At 30.1% G+C, this 26,628-nt stretch overlaps 1 protein-coding gene across 3 annotated transcripts in view; it reads left to right on the forward strand.

Annotated features, from left to right (window-relative positions):
- Positions 1-1,146: 1,146 nt before the first annotated feature.
- Positions 1,147-26,628, forward strand: part of LOC127174400 (zinc finger MIZ domain-containing protein 1) — a 45,746-nt gene continuing 20,264 nt past the window's right edge. Inside the window, exons 1-5 of one of the 3 annotated variants that reach the window (XM_051124822.1) lie at positions 1,147-1,264; positions 15,305-15,371; positions 20,884-21,002; positions 21,386-21,499; positions 23,586-23,691. In XM_051124822.1, coding sequence (XP_050980779.1) covers positions 20,934-21,002; positions 21,386-21,499; positions 23,586-23,691 — 289 coding nt within the window. In that variant the 5' untranslated portion in view covers positions 1,147-1,264; positions 15,305-15,371; positions 20,884-20,933. Of the gene's footprint in view, positions 1,265-1,286; positions 1,549-15,304; positions 15,372-20,883; positions 21,003-21,385; positions 21,500-23,585; positions 23,692-26,628 lie in introns of those variants that run through there. The other 2 variants (XM_051124823.1, XM_051124824.1) reach the window with 2 other exon arrangements.

Raw genomic sequence — 26,628 nt, forward strand, 5'->3', positions numbered from 1 at the left:
GTTATTTATTAGAATGCTATATAGGCATATTAGAATATGTGATTATCTGTATATATATATATATATATATATAAAGACTACATATGGAAATATAATGTAATATTCAAATAAATAATGTAAATAAATAATAAATGACATACAGAATATATATGTATCTGTGTATTATTTTATATATGCAAATAATATATGTGTATATTATATAAATATTCTAATAAGTAATAATATATCTATATCTATCTATCTGTCTATCTATCAATCTATATATATATATATATAAACTACATATGGAAATATAATATAATATTCAAATAAATAATGCAAATAAATAATAAATGACATATACAGAATATATATTTATTTGTGTATTATTTTATATATGCAAATAATGTGTATATTATATAAATATTCTAATAAGTAATAATATATCTATATCTATCTATCTATCTATCTATATATATATATAAGGACTACATATGGAAATATAATATAATATTCAAATAAATAATGCAAATAAATAATAAATGACATAAAGAATATATATTTATTTGTGTATTATTTTATATATGCAAATAATGCGTATATTATATAAATATTCTAATAAGTAATAATATCTATCTATCTATCTATCTATATATATATATGAGTAGAGTTTATTTTCAAAAACAGATAACTATTAATTATACATTTTTATAAATCATGTTTTTTATTGTGTTATGTTTTCATTGTTTTATTGTGTTAGTTAGCTCTATTTTTTTACTTTTACTATTTTTTTTTACTTATTATTTAATCAAAACAACACAACTGCAGTTTGATTGATATTGCTTGAAATGCAAAATAAAAAAAACTGATTTTTGAACTTTTTTTTGAGTTGTCTGGTATTGCAAATGAACTCCTCATCTATATATAAATGCTACTTTGAAATGATTTTTATTTAAATTAATGATGAAGATGGAATATTTGAAAACTCCTCTATTTTTAAACACCTATGTAGGTTACTGTGGTTAAACTGACAGTTTTTGCTGCTTACACTTGCACAATTTGGGTCATTGTACACTCGACGCCCCAGAAGTATTTGGTTTGGTTTTCCGCCAGAATCCAGGACCGTGTGAATCCACGCCGTGTTTTCCATCCGCCCGCAGCGTGTCTGTGGAAATAGAATGAGCTGGATGTAATGTGACACTGGAGCTGAGAGATCATGAGAGAACGCAACATACTTCAACAGCGCAGCGGATATTATCACTCCTCCTCCAGCGGGATTTAACCGGTAAGAGCCTTTTCAGCTGCTTCGGGATGGTTTTGTTCTTGGTTCTGGATAATGAAAGAGTTCATCATCTCCATCCTGCGGGATCGGACCGGGACTCGCGGTGCGCTCGCGGGTGTGCAGTCCGACGGGCTGCGGGATTCAAGCGGGATCGCGATGCGCCGTGATTCGGATCATTAATTCAGCCTCATTCGGACGATTCGGATCATTAATTGATGTTTGGATGATCCAGGCGAATCATCCTGCTTAGCTCGGGCGATTTTACACACTTGGCTGCACTGAAGCGGGTTTGTTTCATTCATAAAATCCCGCATATTTTAGTGCATCTTTGCATTAGTGCTCATATTAATATCCTGCTTTTAATTACACATATAAGTACTTTATATGTTTATTTTGTTTTAACAATTGTAGTTGCATTGGTCACTACCAAAATAGATACAGTAACACGCACAGTGTAAAGTGTTACTTCAGTTTTCTTAAAGTGCAAACACTTTAAGAGAACTTTTAAGGTCGTAAATGTGTTTTTGTGCATTGAAGTAAAAGGAAGTGTGTGTGTGTGTGAGAGAGAGAGAGAGAGAGAGAGAAGATGCTGCTGTTTCACGCCTGGACATCTGTGCAGAAACAACAACAACCAAAAAGCTGACCATTGTAGCTATTTCTTTAGTTGAGTCCTTTACCAGCCCTTAAATTCCACTTTACTGTGAGTGGACTTTAGTCACCAGTGATTGTACCGAGTTGCATAATGTTCTATTTGTTCTATTGCGGTTTATGCATAATTAAAAATGAACTCAGACGTGATTCTTGCCAATTGTGCTTTTGCTCTGAGAAACGAGTGATGTAAGCCATTGCAAGCTCTGATCGCATCTCTAGTGTTTGTCCGCTCGCAGTCCAGAAACAGGAAGACCAGACGTGAATCTGAGGAGGGATTTTATGGCCACGCTCTATTCGTCCTCCTTGACGGGCCCCAGAGAGTGTGTAGCGAGGGGGTCGTCTGTCCTATTCAGCTGTAGATGTGGACAAAAGACACATTGACACCGAGCAGTGTTGTAGCACGTGTGTTCGATCGCTTGTTAACTCTGCTTTAGTCTTCACACACTCTGCTGTGAGGCTTTATGAAGTCAAAGCTGGTGGTAATGAATTAAACTGTTGTGTTTTACCAGGGTAAACATCCTGTCTTTGCTCTGTTTGTATGCACTAAAGCAGCTAGAGTCGTTCAGAAGGTGCAAGAGGTCTTATTTTGGCTGTGTTTTGGGTGTGTAGTCGCCGTTGAGATAATCTATCTTGCTCCGCTGCGATGAGACGCCTGCGAGTCGGTCTACATCAAACACACACACACACAGAGGTCAGGTCAGATGGCTAGCAGACACCCAACGCTAAGATCTGTGGAAAGGTCGCTGACCTCTTCCTTCATCCAAAAACACATCCGTTTGCACAGATGCCACACAAACACACCGCCTTGTAGACAATATCCTGGTTAATTATAGACAAATAATTTGTTTAAAATGTGCACTGATCATGCACCAAATGTGGCCAAAAATTGGAGTTTATTTGTGTGAATTTAATTAATTGCCTTTTTCTTATTTATTTTGTAATGCATTTATTTTTTAATAAGTAATATCACCAAATATTGGATTAAATGTAATAAAATGTATTAAAAAATTAAATGCATAATAAATAATAAAAAGTTGACATCTGTTAGTCAGTTTGCAGTGTAAAATCCAGAGCATCTCTTTTTGTTTCACGTTTTATTCATTGCATCACACTTCCACCTTGTATTGTTATCCTCTATGCATGCATCAGACAGATGTGTTTTACCTGTGCTATCAGGTGTATTTTGGTCCAGTGTTTTTAAAAGTACGTTTTCACGTTTTCGCGGGCTGTGGGATGTGTGTTTGTGATTGGCCCTGTTTGTAAGAGCTCGTCTGCAGTCTATCAGCACACATTGGCTGAATTGAAAGTGTCTCTCTGTGACTCGGTGCACTCAGCCAAATGGGTCTGATACACCAGATCCGTCAGGAAAATTGAGAAGAATTGCCAAGCCTGTGTCTTGAGTGCACCGGATCCAGCTAATGGACGTCCAGAGACTGACAAACAAACCTTTAAGAGTTCATCCTGTGAGACGTCCTGTAATCACTGCATGTTTACATCATAGACAGATTATATTTTAATAAATTAATAATCAGTAATTGGCATTTTTATAATAATGCTAATTATACAGACAAAAAATACTATTGTACTGTAAATAAAAAATAATTTATATTTTAATATTTAATATTAATAATTATTATTATTATCAAATACTGCTGTACTGTGAAATAAGTGGAATTTGTGATAAAGTAGTATTTGTCTAATAAAATAAATATAATAATAATAATAGCGCTATTTTAATAAAATTAAATATTAAAATAAATATATTTAAATATTTAAATTAGTATTCCATTTTATTTTATAGTAATAATAATAATATTTAAACATAGTAAAATATTTATAATAATTATCATCATATTAAATATTACTATTGTGCTATTAAATTAATACAATATTTCATAAAAGTATATTTGTATAATAAAATAAAAAATATTACTGCTGTTAAAACGAATAATCTCAATTAATCGCATCAAAAATAAACGTTTTTGTTTATATATGTGTGTGTACTGTGTATATTTATTATATATATATAAAGACACACACATACGGTATATATTTGAAAATATTTACATGTATTTACATGTATATATTTATGTTCATGTAATTTATATTATATATAAATATATTTAATATGTATTTTTTATTAATGTATACATGATTGTGTGTGAATTTATATATACATAATAAATATACACAGTACACGCACATATATTATGTGCACAAAAATGTTTATTTTGGATGTGATTAATCGTTGCCCAGCGCTAAAAAATATAAAATTTAAATATTTAAATGAATTTAATAGTTAAATATTTAGATAATAATTTGTATTATTCCACTGTATTTCATAGTATATTCAAAAAATAATTGTTATTATTAAATATTATTTCTATGCTATGAAATAAATTGTATTTTTCATAAAATATTATTTGTATAATTAAATATAATAGTTAAATCTTCAAATAAAAATATTCCGTTTTGATTTTATAGTACATTAGTATACATCAGTAATATGTTTCTTGTCTTATTGTTCATGTTTTCCACTTCCACGTTTAAAATCTTCCCGAAATTGGGTAGTCACATAATAATGACCTCATGGTTTGTTTCAGTATTGATCCGTATGGAATGGAGATGTGAATGGTTGCGTACGTCACATGAACTTCAGAAAAACCCTGTTTTTGTAATTTTTACCTGTCAGTCCGACTGACGTGGGTTCAGATGTTTCAGTCAAACTGTCAGTGACGTGAGGACGTTACTCACCGTTTCGTGACGTCATGCTGTTTGCTGTCCTCCAAACAGCGTGGGTCTCTGTTGAGCTTCTGAAAACAAGAGTGATTTTATCTGTTCGCCCGTGTGTGTTTTCAGTCTGTGAGTCAGTACAAAACGCTCGCAAAACAAGCACTTATCAGCTGCTGAGCAGAGGTCAGTGTGTTTTTAGCGCTGGCTCATGTGCTCTGATGTTATTGTGCATAGTGTTATGACACACACAGACGCTTCCTTAGTTACACACACAGTTCAGCATTTGGCTGATTTGAGATTAGAATCATAAAAAAATAAAAATTAATTCCATTTAATGATTCTGATTCCTTAATGATGCCATTAACAATTGTTTTTGTAAGTTTAGATGCACCGGCCCTTTATATAGTCTTACTTAAAAAGACTTAAATATACACTAGGGGCTTTGCAGCTACTAGTTATTAGTATTTTATAATTTTTTGGTTGCCCTACTTGTTCTTAAAGGTGTAGTTCACCTAAAAATGAGCATGAATAAAAAATAGAGAAGGAAAGAAAGAAAGTCAACAGAGAAGTTAATGATGACAGAATTATTTTTATTTTTGGGTGAACTGTTCCTTTAAGGAGGAACTTATTAATATAAATTATTTATTATTTTATTTTCTTTATTATTTTATTTGCATATTATTTATTTTAATTATTATATAACCTTTTGAAAAAAATTTCATGATTTTTTTTTTTTTACTTTGATGAAATATCATCTTATTAACTAATTATTTATTATTTTATTTTCTTTATTATTTTATTTGTATTATTTATTTTAATTATTATATAACTTTGAAAATAATTTCATATTACTTTGATGCATCTTATCTTTCAAACTTCTTTTGTGTCATGTAACTGGTAACAAAAACATTTAAAATCTACTGAAATAAATTTTGATTACCAATTATTACTTATTTGTTTTAATCTTACCAATTATTTAATCTAATCCAATTATTAATAATTATTATTATTACTTGCAATAAGTCTCTTCTGCTCAAAGCTGCATTTATTTAATATGAAATACAGTAAAAACAGTAATATTGTGTAATATTATCACATTTTAAAATAACTTTTCTGTGTGAATATATTTTAAATTTTGATGGCACATTAGAATGATTTCTGTAGGATCATGTACTGAAAAAAATGATGAAAATTCAGCTTTGCATCACAGCAATAAATTACATTTTACAATATATTTACATAGAAAATGACTATTTCAAATTATAGTAATAATATTTTACAATTTTTACTGTATTGTTGATCAAATAAATACAGCCTTGTTGAGCAGAGAAGACTTTTTTTAAAAACAATGAAGTTGTAAATAGTGTGTGCAAATTAGTCAGGGGCATTAAATAATTACTAGTACAAAAACCAAAAAAAAACCAAAAATCCATTTATTGGCTATTTTTGCATGTGACTCAGGACTACACACAAGATGTGCATGACAGTGTAGATCAGCCTGTCAGCTGAAGGAGGTTTTTGTTGTAATACGTTGTGATTTGAGATGGTTTGAAGGCATTTGCTGGTCGTTAGATGTGTGTGAGGGTCAGGGTGTGTCTGTACACGTTTGATCCTCACGTCTGTGTTCTTCCATCACAAATCCTGTGTGTCTGCAGACCCCTGACATGATGACGTCTCGCCTGACTGCGTCTCCATCACAATGAAATGGAAGCGTTCCAGTGCGCTGAACAGCGGCACGTCACTGCTATTACTTTCCTTCCATCCGAACGTGCGCCCAGATCCTGATAGATGATCGCCTGTGTGCGTGTTTGCTGACAAACGCAGTGGAGAGTAACAGAATAAACAGCCAGAGATGTGCGTTTCTGTAAGGGTGGAGCTGTTTTCGTCTCTCGGTGATCAATGATTGAGGTGCCAAAGCTCATAAAGTGAGGGAATGAAGCGATGGGAGGAGAAGGAAACAGGAGGAGGATAAAAGTTGGTCGCTCGTGAGATCAGGACCGCAAAGGCATCCTGTGATTGTTTATAATGATCTCTCCTATGATTCATGATTCAACAGAATTCACTGTTCTGATTAAAATCAGCCACATTGCTGAAGCATTGTTATGATGCTGATTCATAATGAAGATAGTTCTGATTGGATGAGCTGCGTTGCAAGTTGTTGCATAATAGCTGGTTACGGCACTTCAGTTCTGTTCATGCAACAAATGTGAACTTCTGCTGTTAAAATTTGTTATCAGTTCTTGCGTTTAGTGCGTTGTTCAGAATTAAATGGAATTGAAACAGAAAATATAAAAATAATTGTTTAATCACATTTAGATTTACATTACTTGAAATAAAATAAACATTAACCTGAATAAATAAAAAAATGTATTTTTTTTTCAGCTAGTTGCGAAGCCAACTGTTTCCCATTTTCATTTAAAGTTTGAGTACTAAAATTACTAAAGCTAATTTAACTAAAATGAAATAAAAAAAATTAAATATGACAAAAACACAGTGAAAGTGAATCAAAACTTTAAAACAGAAAATATAATATTAATATACATCAGGAACTGAATGAATGGTGGAAAATAAAGCAGACTGAAAATAAATTAATTTTAGGGATTGAGCAAGTTAATCAACCTTACTCGATATTTAAGTTAAGAGCATTTAATATGCTTGTGCAGAACAAAAATCATAATCTGGAGTTTCACTAACCTGATCTTGGATTTTATTAAATATTTATGTAACTGATTACCTCAGATTCAGAGTTCTGCTAACTTATTAGGATTTACGGTGTATTTTGATGAAAGATTACGAGCAACGTCACAGATGAATCATTCACAGTAAGACCAGGAATCAAGAGAATAAACAGAGTGAGTTTCGATATCCTTTTTTCGTTTTAATAAGCGCCTGATTGTCTGATAATGAGTGTCTAATGCAGGCAAAGACTTTACAGCATCTCTGGAAATTCACTTTACAGTTGTTTTTAAATAATATTATACATAAATTACAACATTTGTTAGTGGAGTAAAAAAATAACAACTATAAACCTAAACCTCATTTCTCATTTTTGTATAAAAAACTAATATATATATATATAGACATATTTAAAAAAAACAAACAAAAAAAACTAATACAATTTACATAAACACACAACAAAATTAGTAAAATGAGAACAGAAATTATCTGAATCACTTTTACATATATATATTTTATTTTATTTTTTAATTTGTTTCAATCATAAATTACAACATTTGTTAGTGGAGTAAAAAAATAAAAAACCTAAACTTTTTAAAAAATATATTCTCATATTCATATTCTCTGAACACAATATTGATTTAAAAAAATCAGTAAGTCTTATGGATTTTTGCTTCTCAAATAAATGCATTTCGATTTAAAGATACTTTTACTGGAAAATAAGACATAAATACTGATTAAAAAAGATTTTTCTGTGCAAAAGTTTATAATGAACATGTCAAGCTTCTAAAGAACAAGAAAAACGTAGTTAAAGCACCATATTTGTAGTCCATATGTGCACTATATTTTAAGTCTTCAGAAGTCATATAATAGTTAAAAACAACAAAAACAAAATATGGTTGTATGTTGTATGAAAGTTACTTTAGATATTTTGCATGCAAAATGCATGAATATAAAATATAAACCAGCATATAGGTTTGAGTAAATAATGACAAAAAAAAGTGCAAAAATAGGCATCATTTCCAGCAGAGCACGTGTATGCGAGCAACAAAAGAGCAGTTTGCGCAGTCTGAGTGAATGCATTGCTTGGAATTTGCATGTTGAACACATGCACGAAAATGCACAAGCAGTTGTTGGGCTCTGAGAGCGTGTGACATGTTAGAACGCTCTGAGACGTCACGCTGAGGCTCTTCTGCGCTTTCACGGTTAAGCGGTTATCCGTTAACATTGTCTCGGCTCTTTGCTCGATGATAATGCCCTACAATCATTCACTAGCCGCTGTTAATGCCCTTTTGTAAGCATGTAGCTTAGTGAAGCTCTCCGAGTCGGTGTGTTTACACAGCACACACACACAGGCTCATTGTAATGGGATCTGATTGTAGACGTTACACGTTAATGATGTTGTTCCTCTGAAAGCTACTGAAGCCACTGAAGCTATCTCTTAAACTGAAACATTTTGCTTTCATTTTTCATTCAAAAACAGAAAAATAGATTGAATTTGCTTTGCAGTTGTCTGTGAATCTGAAAAACTGAGCCAAGCAAATTGTGTATTTTTACAGTGTTTTGGCTCTGTGTTGCATCATATATTTAGATTTTTATGTGATGTTTTTATTGGTAGATGTTGTATTGGCAATACATTATGGCTATGATATATTGTGTAGCTCTCTTTGACACTGACAGGACAGTAATTCGATGACGTCTCTGGACGCTTCTGACATTTATGATGGATTTATTCTACATTTGCGTTCTGCTGTAAACTGTCTGGAGCAGCACAGCAGGTCTGATCAGTAAAAAGCTGTCGGTTTGTTTAAAGCTGTTGAAATGCAAATGACTGTAAACATGATTGAACTTGAGTTTGGAGTTTAGAGAGACTTTTTCACTTTTTCCATTAATTCTGAGATAATTAAGAAAAATAACTTGCATAAAGATACTAATTACTTGAGAAGCAAAACATAAAATATACATTTAAATATGAATTTTAAATGTGATTTTTTTGTATGTGTATATATGTGTGTGTGTGTGTACATTTTTTGTACATTTTTATATAAATACTTTTAAATAATTTTTAGTTTAAATATTTAAATAAAATGTCATTTAAAATAATTTAAATATTAAATAATAATAATTTAATATGAATTTTTAAATATTTAATTATATATAGATTTTTTTTTAAATTAAAATTTAAGCATAAATAAGAATGTTTATATTTACTCAAAGCAAAAATTCAAAAGACAAAATCTAAATATAATTAGATCTGCATGTGTTTGTATATACACTCACACACACAAAATATATATATATATATATATAGTGTGTGTGTGTATATGTTAATTTTTTTACTTTTTATAAATAATATTTTACTTTTTTTATTGTAATAAATGTAAATTAAATATGTAATTTAAAATAATTTAAATGTGAAATAATAATAATTATTTAATATAGCATAAAAAATAACAATAATGTTTATATTTACTTGAAGCAAAAATTCAAGACAAAATATAAATAATATATTTATATATATATCCTGTATATATATATAAATTGTAAATATTATTATATATAAAAATGTACAAAAAATTAACACACACATACACGTATTATTTGTATTATTTATTACAAATATAATATTATTATTTATTATTATTTGTATTCTTTGTGTATTCATTTTATATTTATTTTAGATTTATATAATCTATATACAGTTATTTTCCTTAATTTGTTTCAAGCATAAATAGCAATATTTGCCAGTGGAGTTAAATAAAAAAAATACTTTACATTATTTGTATGTGCATTTTTGCTTCTTAAGAAAATACATCTTGTTGTACAGATGTTTCTGTATTTTTACTGGAACGCAATGCATAAATACTGATCAAAAAGAGATCTTTGCCGTGTCTGTAATCAGTTCGGCCTGATGTTGATAGATCATTTTTGAGTTATGGCGTGGTTAGTCCTCTCTGAAGTACGCTGATGACGCAAATGAATACTTGTGCTCTTAGTCCTGATGTCTGAAGCCATTAATGATCATATAAGAGCGCTGGTGAGTGTTTGTGTGGAAGACACATCTTGTGTCATCTGCAGTCCCGCTGGACTTCAGCGTCCATAAGGACCCAATTATCTAGAAGAGAAACCGAACAGTGATTGAATCATTCCTGAACCTACAGCAGGAAGATTCAGATTGGCATTTATTAAAACTGAAATGCAAAAAATGACTTTCTTTGTTCTTTTGCACTGAAAACAATGAAAATATTCATAAAATGTTGTACAGTCCATCATTTAAACATGGCATGTTTGATTGTAAGAGTGAGCATGGTCAAGAACCTGTCAAGAACCTACTCGCTCTATGTTGTGACCCCTTTAAAAGCGCTGTTCTCGTCTGATGATCTGATGATGGTTTGGCTCCAAGCATCTGATCCGTTCTCCTGCCAGCTCGAGGAACAGATGCTCCTGCCAAAAAAATGCAAAGATCTTCCCTGCCGTGGGCCGCTGAGATGCTCTGAAAGATACGAGGCGTGTGGCTGCCGTGTTTATGCGTGTCTGAGGAAGTTCCCGCTGCCAGATGTTGTAATTCGCTGCTTTATCTTCTTTATGTTTAGAGAAACTGTGTTTTTACAGAAAATCGGAGTGTTTGCACATGCAAAAGTCGCTACCGCTGTGCTGCTGATGTTTGTCAGTGCAGTGATGCACCTAAATGTAGGTGATATTGTGGATTTGATGTGTTATTAAGTATTTTAATTGGTCACTGGTGTGTGTATTGGCTGTTGTATTGTATCGACTTCCGTTGTGACTAAACCAAAATCATCAGCATTATCAAATTATCTGTTATGTAACGCAGTGCCAGCCAAATGTTTTGATTCATCATCACCCAGTGTCCCAAAACTCAAACAAGACTACTAAAACTCCTGTTGTTTATTTCTGTAAAAATAGAATCGAAAATGTAATTACAAATTTTGTATATATTATATTATATTATTTAAATTGTTTGTTGTTTTTTCAGCATAACTGTTATACTTTAAGCATGATTTTGAATATTTGTAAATATATATACAAGATAATATTATAAATTTTATATAAATTATAGTATTATGTATTATATATATATATATATATGTATGTGTATGTCTGTGTGTGTGTGTTTAGATTATAATATAATATAATAATAATATAATATTATAAATTATTTTATTTAGTTAGTTTTATAGTTTTACTTTTAGCCTGACAGTTTGAGTGAAACATAAAGTTGAATAGTGTAAATAAATGTTGTAACTTTTTGGTGTACTTTTTGTGTATATTAGATTAGTGCCTTAAAGTACTGAAATGAGAACATTTTCTAAGAAATACATGTTATTTTATTTTATTTTATAAATATTATTATAATATATTATATTATTTAAATTGTTTGTTACTTTTTGGTGTACTTAACTTATTAGATTAATGCATTAAAGTATTGAAATGCGAAAATTTTCAAAGAAATAAATTGTATTATATTATATTATATTATATTATTTAAATTGTTTGTTATATTTTCAGCATAACATTTGATTTTGAACATTTGTAAATGTAGATAGATTATAATATTATACATTTTATATAAATAATATTTAATTGTATAATATAGTATTATGTATTGTATATATATATAATATATATGTATGTGTGTGTGTGTGTCTGTTTATATTATAATATAATATTACAATATTACTTTTGTGTTTATTAGATTAGTGCCTTAAAGTATTCAAATGAGAAAAAATTCTAAATTTTAAGTTTTTTTTTCTTTGCCTTGGTTTTATTTTATTTTATTTTATTTTATTTTTTTATTTTATTTTACTTGAGAGGGGGTGTATCATACATTTCTTTCCGTTATGTTTTCAGCATAACACTTTGATTTTGAACATATATATATTTCTGGGTTTAAATGTATAAATAATCCCATATTTTTAATGACGTCTCAGACTTGGATTTTTCAGTATATAAATGCAGTAATCTAATAATGTACCCTACTAAGATCTAGTAATGTACGTCTGTGACCAGCAGATGATTTCATTAATAACTAATTCTCTGTTTATTTGTGTGAACTGGATGGCTTTGTGAGATCTGTTCATAAGTGTTTCAGCAGCTGCGTATGAATGGCTGTTTGTGTGTGAGGTGTTATTCTACTTAAAGAAATCAATTGCACTGCAGCTGGTACCTTCCTCCCGGTGTCTTTATGGCCTGTTTGCAGTTCTGACTCCATTGATTTTTTTTTTTCCTCCCTCTTTCTTGCTTCAGGCTCAGAGGAGTGTGTGATGAATGGCTGGAGGTGTCAGAGAGATCTGGAATTAGAGAGAGAGAGAAAAAGAGACTTTTCCTTCCCATTACGCTCTAATGCATCACCTCCACACACACACACACTCACACACGGCTCTCTTTAGGTCCGTTGGGAGGGATAGATGTGGGAATGATAGCTAGAGGAGGTGTCGTAAATTCGGTGCTGTAAGCCGTGACATTCCCAGATACAAAACTCTCTCCCCTGTAGGAACAGAAACGCTTCGGCAGCTCTTTCATACGGGCCACGCGTTACAGCATGTGCTACTAACCAGCAGGGACACAACAAGCTTCCAATGAATTTGTTTGTGCTTCCACTGAAAGTGATGTTATAATGTTTTGCACTGTGGTTTGTCTCTGTACTTGTGCGTATTTTGGCACATAAATATAGGTAGATAAGTACATTTCTTATTCATATTTATTTATATATATATATATATATATATATATATATATATATGTATATATATATATATATATGTATATATATTTTACGTACACACACAATTTTGTATTTATTATTTTAAATGTTAGTGTATATAATATATAATTAATATATATTTTAATAACTTATATAGTTATTATAGAATATATACAGATAAACAGGTAGAAATAAACAATTTATGTACTTGAATTTTTAATGTATTTATGTGTATATATATTTATATGCAAATATTTACATATTTGTATGTAAGTAAATATATTAAACATTTATGCATTAGCAGAAATGTGTAAATATTTAGATTTAAATTAAATACACATAAATACATGTTTTAATACACATAAATACATGTTTTTACACATAAATACATGTTTTAATACACATAAATACACATATTAATAATAATATATTTTTATATCAATGTGTATGAATTCACATCTTTATGTATGCATGTGTATATATAGAGAGAGAGAGAATTTTTTATTTATTATTTCACATTTTAATTAATTTTTAATTTAAATATAATTTTAAAAGAATAATATTTAAATATGAGTGTATATAATATATAAGTACTATGTATTTTAATAACTGTATATTATATGGACTATATATAGATAAATAGGTAGAAATAAACAATTTATATACTTGAATTTTTAATAATGTATTTATATATGTGTATATATATTTATATACAAATATTTACATATTTGTATGTAAGTAAAAATATTAAAGATTTATGCATTTAACAGAAATATATTTAATTGCATTATTTATATACAAATGTGTAAATATTTAATTTAAATTAAATACATTTAAATACATTTTTAATTTGAATAGAAATAATATAAAATAATATAATAATGACAATGAATAATAATATATTTGTAAGATTTGTATAAATTTATATCTTTATATATAGATAGATAAATACATTTCTTATTCATATTTATTTATATTAACATATATATTACATACGCACACATTTTATTATTTAAATTTTTAATTTATTTTTAATTTAAATTTGCTTTTTAAATAATTATATCAAAATATTAGTGTATATAATATATAATTACTATATATTTACATTACTATATATTGTATAGAATATATACAGATAAGTAGGTAGAAATAAACTATTTATATATTTGAATTTTTTAATGTATTTATATGTGTATGTGTGTATGTATGTATGTATGTATATATATATATATATATATATAAATATTTACATATTTCTATGTGAGTAAATTAACTAAACATTTGTCTGTTTAGCAGAAGTATTCATTATATTTATATACAAATGTGTAAATATTTAGATTTAAATTAAATATACATAAATGCATTTTTAATTGAATATAAAAAAAAATAATATATTATAAATAATATATTATAATAATATATAAATTCACACACACACACACATATATATATATATATATATATACACATGTATATGTATATATATGGTGAAGAAGTGCTGGTTGCATGAGTCTGAGATGTGGCACATATCAGAGCGTCAGAGTGAGGGATCTAAATAAATCAGCAGTGATGTGTGAGGGTGAGCGGAGGGTCAGACCGCAGTGAACGGCTGTCCTTAAACGCTGCTGCACACGCGTCTCCAAGACGCTCTAAAAATAACACCCAGACACCGGCTCTCATCCAGTGTCTTCTCCTGCTGGAAAATCACTCTCACCCAGATGAATTTAGCCCTGATTTTCGTCTGATGTACGGGGTGTTTGTTTGGACATGTAAGAACTGATCTGCTCCGTCTGCTTCTTTTCTTTGTCTGTTTATGGCTCACTGTTCATCGGATTAATAAATTGCTTACTATAATGTTTCATAATGATGATCTTGCTTTTGTTACGAAACCTAGTGTTTCATCTACTAAGGCTCCTGACTTAGATATGTCATTTGGACCAAATTCATTCACATCATTGCATGTGTTCTTTATTGAGACGTCAAGATTGTCATTAAAAAAATTGTCAGTATGAGTATGCAGGAACATTTAAAAGACTGAATTTAAATATCAGACTGGATTAGATTAGATTAAACTGTCATTTTGCAGAGTACAGTACAAAGCCAATGCAATACAAAGCCGTCTACGCAAATAGCGTGCAAAAATATGAATGTCTGTATAAAAAAGTAATATATAGATATGCATCATGTTTTTAAGTAGGAGGTATGAAAGTGACATTTGTTTGCATTACGGCTATAGCTGATTACTTGCTGGTTTCTTTCAGGTTAGATGAGCAACTGATGGATTCGTAGCATTTCCTGTTCGGTCCTGTGGACGCAGAACATACGCAGGTAAGAATTCAGCCGTCTCACGTCAGATTAAATAAATAAATAAGTAAATAAAGGTGGATAGATAGAATTAAAGAAACTATTAATTTATATATGTGTATTGTTTTATATTTATATATGTGTGCATAAATTCATATTTATATATAAATATTAACATTTAAATATAAATTAATATATTAAATATTTATAGATTTTTAATATATTTATTTATATTTATAAATACATAAACATTGATATTTAAATTGAAAATGTAATTATATACTTTTTTATATTATTATAATTAAATAACAAAATATTTACATATTTAACTATATAAATCTGAATATTTATATAGATAGATTTATGTTTTTTAATATTTATGTATGTGTGTGTATAAAATCATATTTATATAAATATTATTATATAAATATACATTAATATATTAAATATTTATACATTTAGCAGAGATGTTTAATATAATATTTATTTATATTTAAATACGTAAATATTGATAATTAAGTTGAAAATGTAATTATATAAATTTTTAAGTATAACATTTAAATATAATTACATAACTATAAGTATATACATATTTAAATATATAAATCTGCATATTTATATATCATATATCAGACAGACATAGATTTGTATTTTTTTATATTTATGTATGTGTATAAAATCATATTTATATAAAAATATTATTTTATAAATATACATTTATATATTAAATATTTAAACATTTAGCAGAGATGTTTAATATAATTATTTATATATAAATATGTAAATATTGATATTTAAATTGAAAATGAAATTAATTTTTTTTAAGTATAAATATATACATATTTAAAATACATAAATCTACATACGTAGATAGATAGCTAGATAACTATGTAAATGGACATGAAATACATACATAGATAAAATTCAGACGTCTTGGGTCAGATCGTCCTAAAAATGTTTTCTCAACACACATCAGAGGAGTGTTGTGGATATAAACGCACCTTTGTTTTAGCCGAATAGAAGTCAGAACATGTTTGATCCAAATATTTCAGAAGGTGCAAGCGTAATATGCGTTGTTGCATAAACAGACTCATTTGTTAACAAAGTCTGGTTGTTCACTTGAGTGATTTGAGATGGCAACTAGCATAAAAGCACTCACTTTCGGAAAATGATGCGAAGTATTATTAAACAATGAAAAACCATTTATCAGCTGTAGTCGTTATTTTTAAAACAATGTAAAAGAAAAATACGGAAAATGTATAAACATCAAAAACAACTTAGTCATGCGCATATATTGCAACACATGGCTGTGTGTGTTTGTTTGCGTGTGTTGACACATGACTCATGAATGTGTGTGTCTGCAGCTGGTGATGTATATTAGCTGGTATAATAGACTGTGTGTGTTAACGAGGCGGTCCGAACAGAGCCGTATTGTTGAGCGTGTGAACAGTGACTATTGTGAGCAGCAGTGACGACCGCCTTTATCTCCGCGTTATGAGCTCGTTCAGATTAACATCAACATGAAATCAGAATTACATGTTTAGTACACGTTCCTGGTCTTGTAAAGAAAAAATCTAACTCTTATAATTTGCTCAACTTTCCATTTTCAGCTCTCTCTTTTTGAACCACCTATCATGTCGATACATTTTTCCAGGGAGAAAATGAAGTGCTGACCTACATTGGTTGAATATCCTGTTTCACTGTGAAATACAGGTTTTCCGCCAGTCTTAAAGGTCTTAATTCATCCTTCCACAAATTAAGGTCTGAAATCAAAGCAGAAAGTCTTAAATTCAACAAAATCATTAGATTAAATGTTGCATGCATGGGGAAAAAAATAATATCGTCCTCAGTATTTTCGTCCTGTTTTCAAATACAAATATCTAACCGTCCCTAAATCAAGACGTGAAGTTTTTTGAGAAATTAAACAAAATTTCTGCTTAGAAGAAAAACAAGTATCTGTCAAATATCTGCGCTGCATTATTTGTATTTGTAACTATGAGCAGTGACATCATCGCAACATCATCATGACATCATCACGACCAACTGCAGGAGACAGCGAGAATAAACGAGACACACGGACAAAGTGGATGTGATCTGCAATATGGTTTTCTCTGTTAAATTCAGCAAAAATGACAGAAAACCACAATAACATTAGGAGATATGAAGATGCAGTTGACGGTTCAGATGTCCGTGTTCCTCCCTGCACCAGTTCCTGTCTGAGCCTGTAAAACTCTCTCTCTTCCTCTGACAGGAAAGGCCTCATTTCCTGAGGCTGATCTGAATCAGAGTCACAGAGGGAAACGTTCAGTTATGAGCGCTTTCAGACGCACTACTGAATGAATATTTCAGACCACACTTACTAAACACTACTGCAGCGGCAGCATGATTCACAGACACGTTTGGCCACTTTAGTCACAAAAACCTGTGTGTAAACAGTTGCAACTTTCTTCTACATGTGTTTGTTTATTGGTGGTGGAAACACACTGTCTGAGAATCTCCTTCAGATAAGCGTCACTGATTATTGAGGTTTAAGTGGGTGAACAAAGTACAAACAAGTAACTTGGTAATGCCATGAATATGGAAATGGTCCAGTGTAATTGTGTATGCACATGATGGTGTATGAGTATAGAAATCGTTCTGTATGATGGTGTATGAATATAGTAATTGGTCAGTGTGATAGTGTATGAATATGGCAATTCTTCAATATGTATATTGTTCAGTATGATAATGTATGACTATGGAAATCGTCCAGTATGATGGTGTATGAAAATGATAGTGTGTGATGGTGTATTCACACAGTATGATGGTGTGTGAATATGGTAGTTATCCAGTGTGATGGTGTATGGAAATTATGCTAAATGAATATGGAGATGATGCAGCATGATAGTGTATGAATATAGTTCAGTATGATGGTATGTAAATATGGAATATAGTAATTGTTCAGTGTGATGGTGTATGAATATGGAAATCATCCAGTATGATGGTGTATGAATATGGTAGTTGTCCAGTATGATGGTGTATGCATATGGTTTAGTATGATGGTATATAAATATGAAGTCTAGTAATCGTTCAGTGTGATGGTGTATAAATATGGAAATCGTCCAGCATGATGGTGTATAAATATGGAAATGAAGCAACATGACGGTGTTTGAATATGGTTCAGTATGATAGTATATAAATGAAATATAGTAGTTGTTCAGTGTGATGGTGTACAAGTATGGAAATCATCCAATATGATGGTATATGAATATGGTAATCATTCAACGTGATGGTGTATAAATATGGAAATTATACAGCACGATGAGTGTATGAATATGGTTCTGTATGATTGTATATAAATATGGAATATAGTAATTGTGCAGCGTGATGGTGTATGAATATGGAAATCATCCAACATGATGGTGTATGAATATGATGGTGTATGAATATGAAAATGATCTAGCATTATGGTATATGAATATGTTCAGTATGATGATATGTAGATATGGAATATAGTAATTGTTCAGTGTGATGGTGTACATATATGGAAATCATCCAGCTTGATGGTGTATGAATATGGAAATGATTCCGCATGATGGTGTATGAATATGGTTCAGTGTAATGATATATAAATATGGAATCTAGTATTTGTTCAGTGTGATGATATATGAATATGGTAATTTTTTAATATAGATATTCAGTATGATAATGTGTGAATATGGAAATCATCCAGTATTATGGTGTATGAATATGGTAATGGAATATGGTAATCATCCAATGTGATGGTGTATGATGGTGTATGAATATGGAAATTACCCAGCATGATGGTGTATGAATATGGTTCAGTATGGTGGTATGTATTGAATAAATATAGTAATCATTCAGTATGATGGTGTATGGTATGTGAATATGGTAATTGTCCAATATGATGGTGTATGAATATGGTAATCCCCCAGCGTGATGGTAAATGAATATGGAAATTGTTCTATGTGATGGTCTATAAAAATGATTTTCATTCAGAATGATGGTATATGAACATAGTAAATGAATATGGAAATTGTATAATGGTGTATAAATATGTAAATCATCCAGTGTGATTGTATATATGAATATGGCAATCATTTTGTATGATAGTTTAAGAATATGCTAATCATTAGTACAATGGCATATAAATATGATAGTTGTTCTGTATGTATTTCATGCTGATTTATGTTATGAACTAATTATGAACTAGTTATGCTAGTTCTAAAGAAATCCATTTACACAGGTTTGTTTCCTCCATGATGTCTTCATCATTGTCTTTATATTTTTAGCTTGTGTTATTTTAGTTTCAGTTGTGATGCTTAGTGATTTTTCTATTTTTTTTCCTCCTTCTTGACGTCTTAATCCAGTGTGTGTGTGTGTTTTACTCAGACGTCTGGAGCTTTAGTGTCTGACATATCGTCTTGTTACTCAGTGATGTAACAGAAACGAGAGTCGTGTGATCGTGGAGGGTTACTGACGTTCACTAAACAGCAGGAAACACTCCCTCTGCTTCTCCACACATTTCCCATCATCCTTTAGTCTGTGCCAGCGATGTTTCTGTGTGTGTGTGCGTGTGATGTGGCCTGTCTCAGCACATCGTCTGTTAGTTACGCAAGTGTTCCAGCCGCTGCAGCCCGCAGTCTGATAGTTGCGAGTGTGCGAGAGATCCCGCATGTTTGCCAAACTCCTGCTGGCGCATTCTGGGATGCTTCAGTCTGACTGTCTGCAGTGGCACATATACTGTTCATTTACACTATAAATATCACAGCGTCTGAGACGGATGATGTAAACGGGACGCGCTGCTGTAATGTCATGTGATTATGGAATCAGCTCTCATATTCTGACCTGATTTCATTATTTTACAGCAGAAGTGCTTGCTGCTCAGACACAGATGCGCACACAGGCACACACGTTTATCTAAATGTTGAAAAATAGCTATGCATTTATGTACTAATAAGGAAAACAAACTGTAGTACGACATAGGAGAAATTGCATTTTTGCTTATATGTGCACTATGTTACATATTCATTACATTTTACCAGTGTTATTTTAATATCATTTATATACTATTATATTTTGAATTCAATTTTATTTGAATATTTGTGAATTCACTTGCAAAAATGTTCTTGTGTTTTTGTTGTTTGTATTAGTTTTTCTATAAATGCCTATATAGTTTTAATAATTTTATTTTTTGTTTCAAGTTAAATGAAAATACTAAATGAAAACGTAAGGTTTGTTGAAAAATGTTCGGAGCATCACTAATTTTTACACATTTTTCAAGAAATTGTGGTTGTTGTGAGGTGGTAGGCTGTTCCAGTTGGTTGCTAGGTGGTTTCTTCCTGTTTGGCCTGAAAAAAAGTCTCTGTGATCATCTAATTTCTACATATGACTCAGACCATTTTTTTAGTGTGCGTCTATGCGGGTTTTTTTACATTTATTTTTTCTGTTTTATCTGTTGTATGATCCAGCAGGTGAAAATGGTACATCTGATCCCTGAATCTGGCACTGTGTCTAAATGCTGTTTGTTTTACAGGGTGTGAGTGTTGGATGGCCAGGCGATAGGGTCAGAGACGGGCCGGCAGGATGAATACTCTCCCGTCCATGGACAGACACATCCAGCAAACCAACGACCGGCTCCACTGCATCAAACAGGTGAGAGAAGCACATGCCAACAGATGTGAAAACTCAAAAACACCTTTAGGATCTGCTCTTGTCTTATGTTAATAGCCAGTTAAATAAGGTTGTCACTCTCCTCTGAGTGTGTTTTAATAGATTTATAAGCTGTGACGCCCCCTACAGGACACCTGGAGAGCAGACAGACTGTGGTTGAGCTCTTCACACAACTATTAGACTGTCAGGAACAGTATACAGAATTTCCTGTAGAATATTTTTGTATTTGAAGGGCTTTTCACACATTCACACCTCAAATCCACAAACTCACACAAACTGAAAATGTTATGACAGTGCACATAAAATGATAAAAGAAGTGGTTTATCATATGAATTTTATGTTTGTGTGTGATTTTCTTTTATCAGCACTTGCAAAATCCAGCAAACTTCCAGACGGCGGCGACGGAGCTGTTGGACTGGTGTGGAGATCCACGAGCGTTTCAGCGACCCTTTGAGCAAAGCCTGATGGGATGCCTAACGGTAAGGTCACATCAATCAGTTTCAGTCATTTAACCACTTTAGTAAAAAATAGATTTAAAAAGATTTAAATTTTTACATTTAAAATTTAGAATTTATTTTATACTAAGTATAATTTAAGTCTATCAACATATTTACTGACATATCGCTGGAGACTTATTGATATAAAAATTGTAATTAAACTTTATTCGGAGTACTTCTTGTGCACAGTGCACATTTCTTAATATTAAGCCTAAAATATGTTTTAATGTCACTGTTGATGAGGTGTATGATCTTTAAATATTTAGCGTTTAAAGATAATATTTAACATGTACTTAAAATATTCTTTCAATAGTTCCGCTTTAGCCCAATCAGATATATGTAAGTATATCTTTAGTTGGATGTAAGCACTTCTTCCGCACAATTAAAGTGCATTAAGTACAAAATTAGTTGCTCCAATTTAGCAGACTTTAAATATACTGGTTTAGTATACTAAAAGTAAAATTGAAGGGTATTTTTATTAAGTACATAATATTTAAATGTATTTGTAGCATACTTAGCATGAAATAAATGTATTTTAAATACATTTTAGTATATTTATTTTTCCCTAGGGCAATCGTATGGGCTCCACGTTGTGTAAAGATTGCCACGTACATAACATTAAATATTCTGTATTATATTATAATGTAATATATTATATTATTCTATATCACATTGCATTCTATATTATTGTTTTACATTTTACATATTTTTATTATATTATATTATATTATATTATATTATATTATAATATTTTTTCTATTGTACCCTTCTACTCCATTGTGCTTTAATCTATTACATTTTATTCTATTCTGCTCTAATTTGTTATTTATTTTCTGTAAACATTTATTACAATCTATTCTATTCTACTTTTCTGTTTTATTGTGTTTTAATTTATTCTATTCTGTTTTTCTCTTCTATTCTGCTCAAATTTATAATTTATTAATGTTGTGCTTTAATCTATACCATTTTATTCTCTTCTATTCTGCTCGATTTTATTTTATTCTATTCTAATTTGCTTTAATTTATTCTATTTCATTTTGTTCTATTCTCCCCAATTTATTCTGTTTATTTTATTTAATTATTTTCTGCTGTGCTTTATTGTAAACTGTTATATTCTCTTCTTGTGCTTTAATCTATAGTTTTATTCTCTTCTATTTTGCTACAATTTATTATCTTTCTTGTATTCTCTTCTATACTTTTCTATTGTACTCTTCTTTTCAGATATGCTTTAATTTATTACATCTGCTGTGTTCTATTTTAATCTATTCTATTGTGTTTTAATTAATTTTTTTCTGTTGTTCTGCATCACATTTATTCTATTCATTACATTGTATTATTTCATTTATTTTTTTTTTATTATTTTATTTGTATATTTTTATTTTTTATATTAAATATAATTAATATTTTGCTATTTTTAAACATTTAAAAATGTAATGTTTATTATTTTTTTTCTATAATTAATCATTATTTTATTTGAAATGGTTCTGTTCTGTTGTAATGTCTGTTTTATGCTGCCTTTCTTTAATTTTCGTTTTTTATTTTTTTTTCTCTGTTCAGTTATACTTTAGTCTGTTCTATTTACAATATGCTGTATTTTATTCTATTGACCTAAAGTTTGTAGCTTTGTAACACTTTTATTCTAGAGATGACTCTCTATAGATTTGGTCGTTGTACTGTTTAAATCCCGACACGTTTCTACATCAGAAAAAAAGCAGAATGTCCTTTCTCTCGCGTGCCTGCGTTTAAGGAGAATGTGGAAAGAGGGCTAACCCAAACCTCCCTCAGATGTTTAATTAGCCGCTTTAGACACACATGATGTGTGTTTAGCTGTAATTAAGACGCAGATATGAAAGATTGCTTCCTGCACGTCTGTGTTTCAGGCCTCAGGGTGTGGTGCTGTTTAACATGGGCCGACCTGACGAGGTTTTGCAAATCAGGACAGAGATTTTATTCCTAGCAAACCCCAAAACCGCAACCGCCCAGTGAAATTTAACTATGACAAAGCATGCATGCATGAATGCTGAGATTTCAGTGATGTTTGAACATTATTTGTGTGTCTGTGTGTCAGGTGGTGAGTCGGGTCGCAGGTCAGCAGGGCTTTGACATGGATCTGGGGTATCGGCTGCTGGCCGTTTGTGCCGCAAACAGAGATAAATTCACCCCAAAATCAGCAGGTGAGACTGAACCATCATCTATGATTGTCTCAACACCCTTTTTATGAATTATTAAACTGCAAAGCGTGACATTACAGTCTGAAATGGTGCTTTTGGGCCTTCTGCTCAACTGCAAAAAAACGTGCAGAAATATGATGCAACTAACTGGTTTACTACATCAGTTCCCCACAAAGGAGCATATTCTGTTTTGAATCTTATATCTAGACTTCACAACATCTTTTTTTTAAGACAGTTTTTATTGAGATACTCTTATAGTTTTTATAGTTTAAATCAGTTTTTATTTTGTCATTTTCCATTTTCATTTTAACTACATTTTCTTTTAAGTATTACAAAATAAAAAATGAAAAAATTTAAAGTTTTAGTAATTTTGTTGACTTCTTGTCATTTAGTAGTTTTTTTTATTTATGTAGCTTTTAGTATTTTTATATATATATATATATATATATATATAATTTTATTTTAAAAAATCGTTATTTTAACAATTAAATTAAAATTTTATGTATTATTTTTATTATTTTAACTAAATTAAAATGAAAAATGTTGCCTTATCAACTAGCTGAAATTAAAAGGTTTTGTATTATATTTAGTTTCAATTAACATTTGTTTTAATTTCAAGTAACATTTTTGTTTATCTTCCAAAGTAACTTAAGATTTGAGATACTAGTTTTTAAAAGTTCTTATTTTTACATTTTTCACTTTTATTTTAACTACATTTTTTAAAAAAAGTATTATTAAAAAATGCAAGTTTAAGTAATTTTGTTGGATTTTTTTGACATTTAGTTAGTTTTATATTTATGTAGTTTTTAATCTTTTTTTATAAAATATTTTTAATATATTTTTATTTTATTTATTAATTTAATGTAATTTTATTTTAACTAAATTAAAAGAAAAAATGTTGCCTTATCAACTAGCTTAAAAAGTTTTTATATTATATTTATGTTTAGGTTAACATTTTCATTTTCAAGTAACATATTTTTTATTTTATTTTAATTTTAGCTAACTATAATAACCCTTTGATGCAACACGTCATATATAATGAATAAACTTCATATTTAATTTAATTTAATAATTAATTTATAAATATTGTGTTTGTAAATAAATTTGTATGATATGCTAAAGTAAAAGTAGAAATGAGGTATCCGACAACAGATTTTGCGTTTTTCATGGGCTTTTCAAGTGTAGATATAGATGATATCTTTTAGATAGATGATGTAGATTATAATTGCGCATCTGTAATCATCTATAATTAAACATGTAGCTTTGTTTTTGAAATATTTAGTAAGAACTTTCTGTCGTTGTGTTATATATAAACGGATAATTTGTGGGTCATGTGTTTCATAGGAGACAGGTTTTTCTATGGTTTTTCCAGCAGCGGTCAGTGAAAGCTGTTGTGTCAGAGCAATTCCTGTCTGGCGTTTGTTTGATTGAGATTCTTGTGCTGTCTGAGAGCGATTCTTCCCTCAGAGGAATCAGCAGTGCCAGAAACAAACTCAGGTTTATAGCTGTCTGACATGTCGGTCTAGACTGGGTGTGTGTTTGGGGTTTTCGTGCACTTCTTCAGTTCACTGCTGAGCGTCTGACAGTACGGGGATCGATCCGTGTAATCCTGTGGTATGACACTGACACGTCCTGTCTGACGATCGAGACCATCCTGGAGATCACGGTACGCTTTAAGATTATCGGAAAACTTGATTCTGATTGGTCAGCTGCGGCATTCTGTGGTCAAATGTGGTTAAATATTCGATAGCTGTGTTGGTTTCTTTCCTCCCACATGATACAATCATTTAACTCAAATCAATATTCACGTCCATTTATTTTTTTTTGCGGTCAGTAGCCGTGGGATTAATAAAAGAGTATACTAACACAGATCTTGAATGTTTTGGGTTGTTTAAAGAAGAAAGTCATTAATATATAGAAGAAATGTCATGCGGAGACTTTCATGAACATATCTGAGTGTTTCATTTTTAAATAAAGAGTTTTGAATCAATTCTTTGAAGCAAACATTTTGGACAAATTGATTTACAGAAGTGAATTGAACTATAATGCGAGTCTAAATGCAAAACTAATCCTAATGTAATGAATAAAAAGTGCATTTTTAGAAAAAAAAAAAAAAAAAACATTGTAAAATTTGGACATAACCCAAAAGAACTGCTAATTTTAATTATTATTTATAGGTTATTTTGTCGTTTGTAATATACATATATAAATATAAATATAAATATATAAGTTTTCATGAAAGGAGCAGGTAATGTACAGTCATTATCACAAAATAAACCCTTTCAATGTTACGCACAATTCTTACATGATTCCATAAATAAATTATATTAAAATTAAATTTACAAAATTAAAAAGAAAAATAGAAAAAAATAAAATATAATTTCAAAAATATCTATAATTTTTTTTTATTATTTTGTACAGATTTTTTTACAGTTTTTATCATAGTACACATTGTTTCAAAGTAGTTTTACACAGAATCATAATGCTAATGTTTATAATATCTTAATTTTATGATGGCATTTAGCAGATTAGATTTAGGTGATAAGATATGCATATGCATATATATATATTTAATTTTTTTTTTTACTGTTCAATGATGTTTTAATTGAAAGAACCTCAGTTATGTGTTTGATATAGTGCTGGAGTCTGTATCTCACTGGTGGTTTTCCCTGTGGATCAATCGCTCCTAATTGCTTTCACTTCAGTAGACAGCAGGAATTTTACAGCTGCTCCTGCGGCAGACAGAGACGCTCATTAACCCTTCATTTACAGCAGATCTCTTAAAACAGCTAAAATACAACGTAACAGCTCTAGACTTGAGTGTTTTCATTATCTTTTGTGAGTGTGTGTGTGTCTGCAGTATTATCGTGGTTCAGATTAGATGTGAGATCAAATAAAAAAGGTGTCTGTCTGGCTCAGACTGTGCTGTTGGTTTATAAC

This window comes from Labeo rohita, chromosome 12 (genome assembly GCF_022985175.1).
Source record: "Labeo rohita strain BAU-BD-2019 chromosome 12, IGBB_LRoh.1.0, whole genome shotgun sequence".
In the NCBI taxonomy this organism is placed as follows: Eukaryota; Metazoa; Chordata; class Actinopteri; order Cypriniformes; family Cyprinidae; genus Labeo; species Labeo rohita.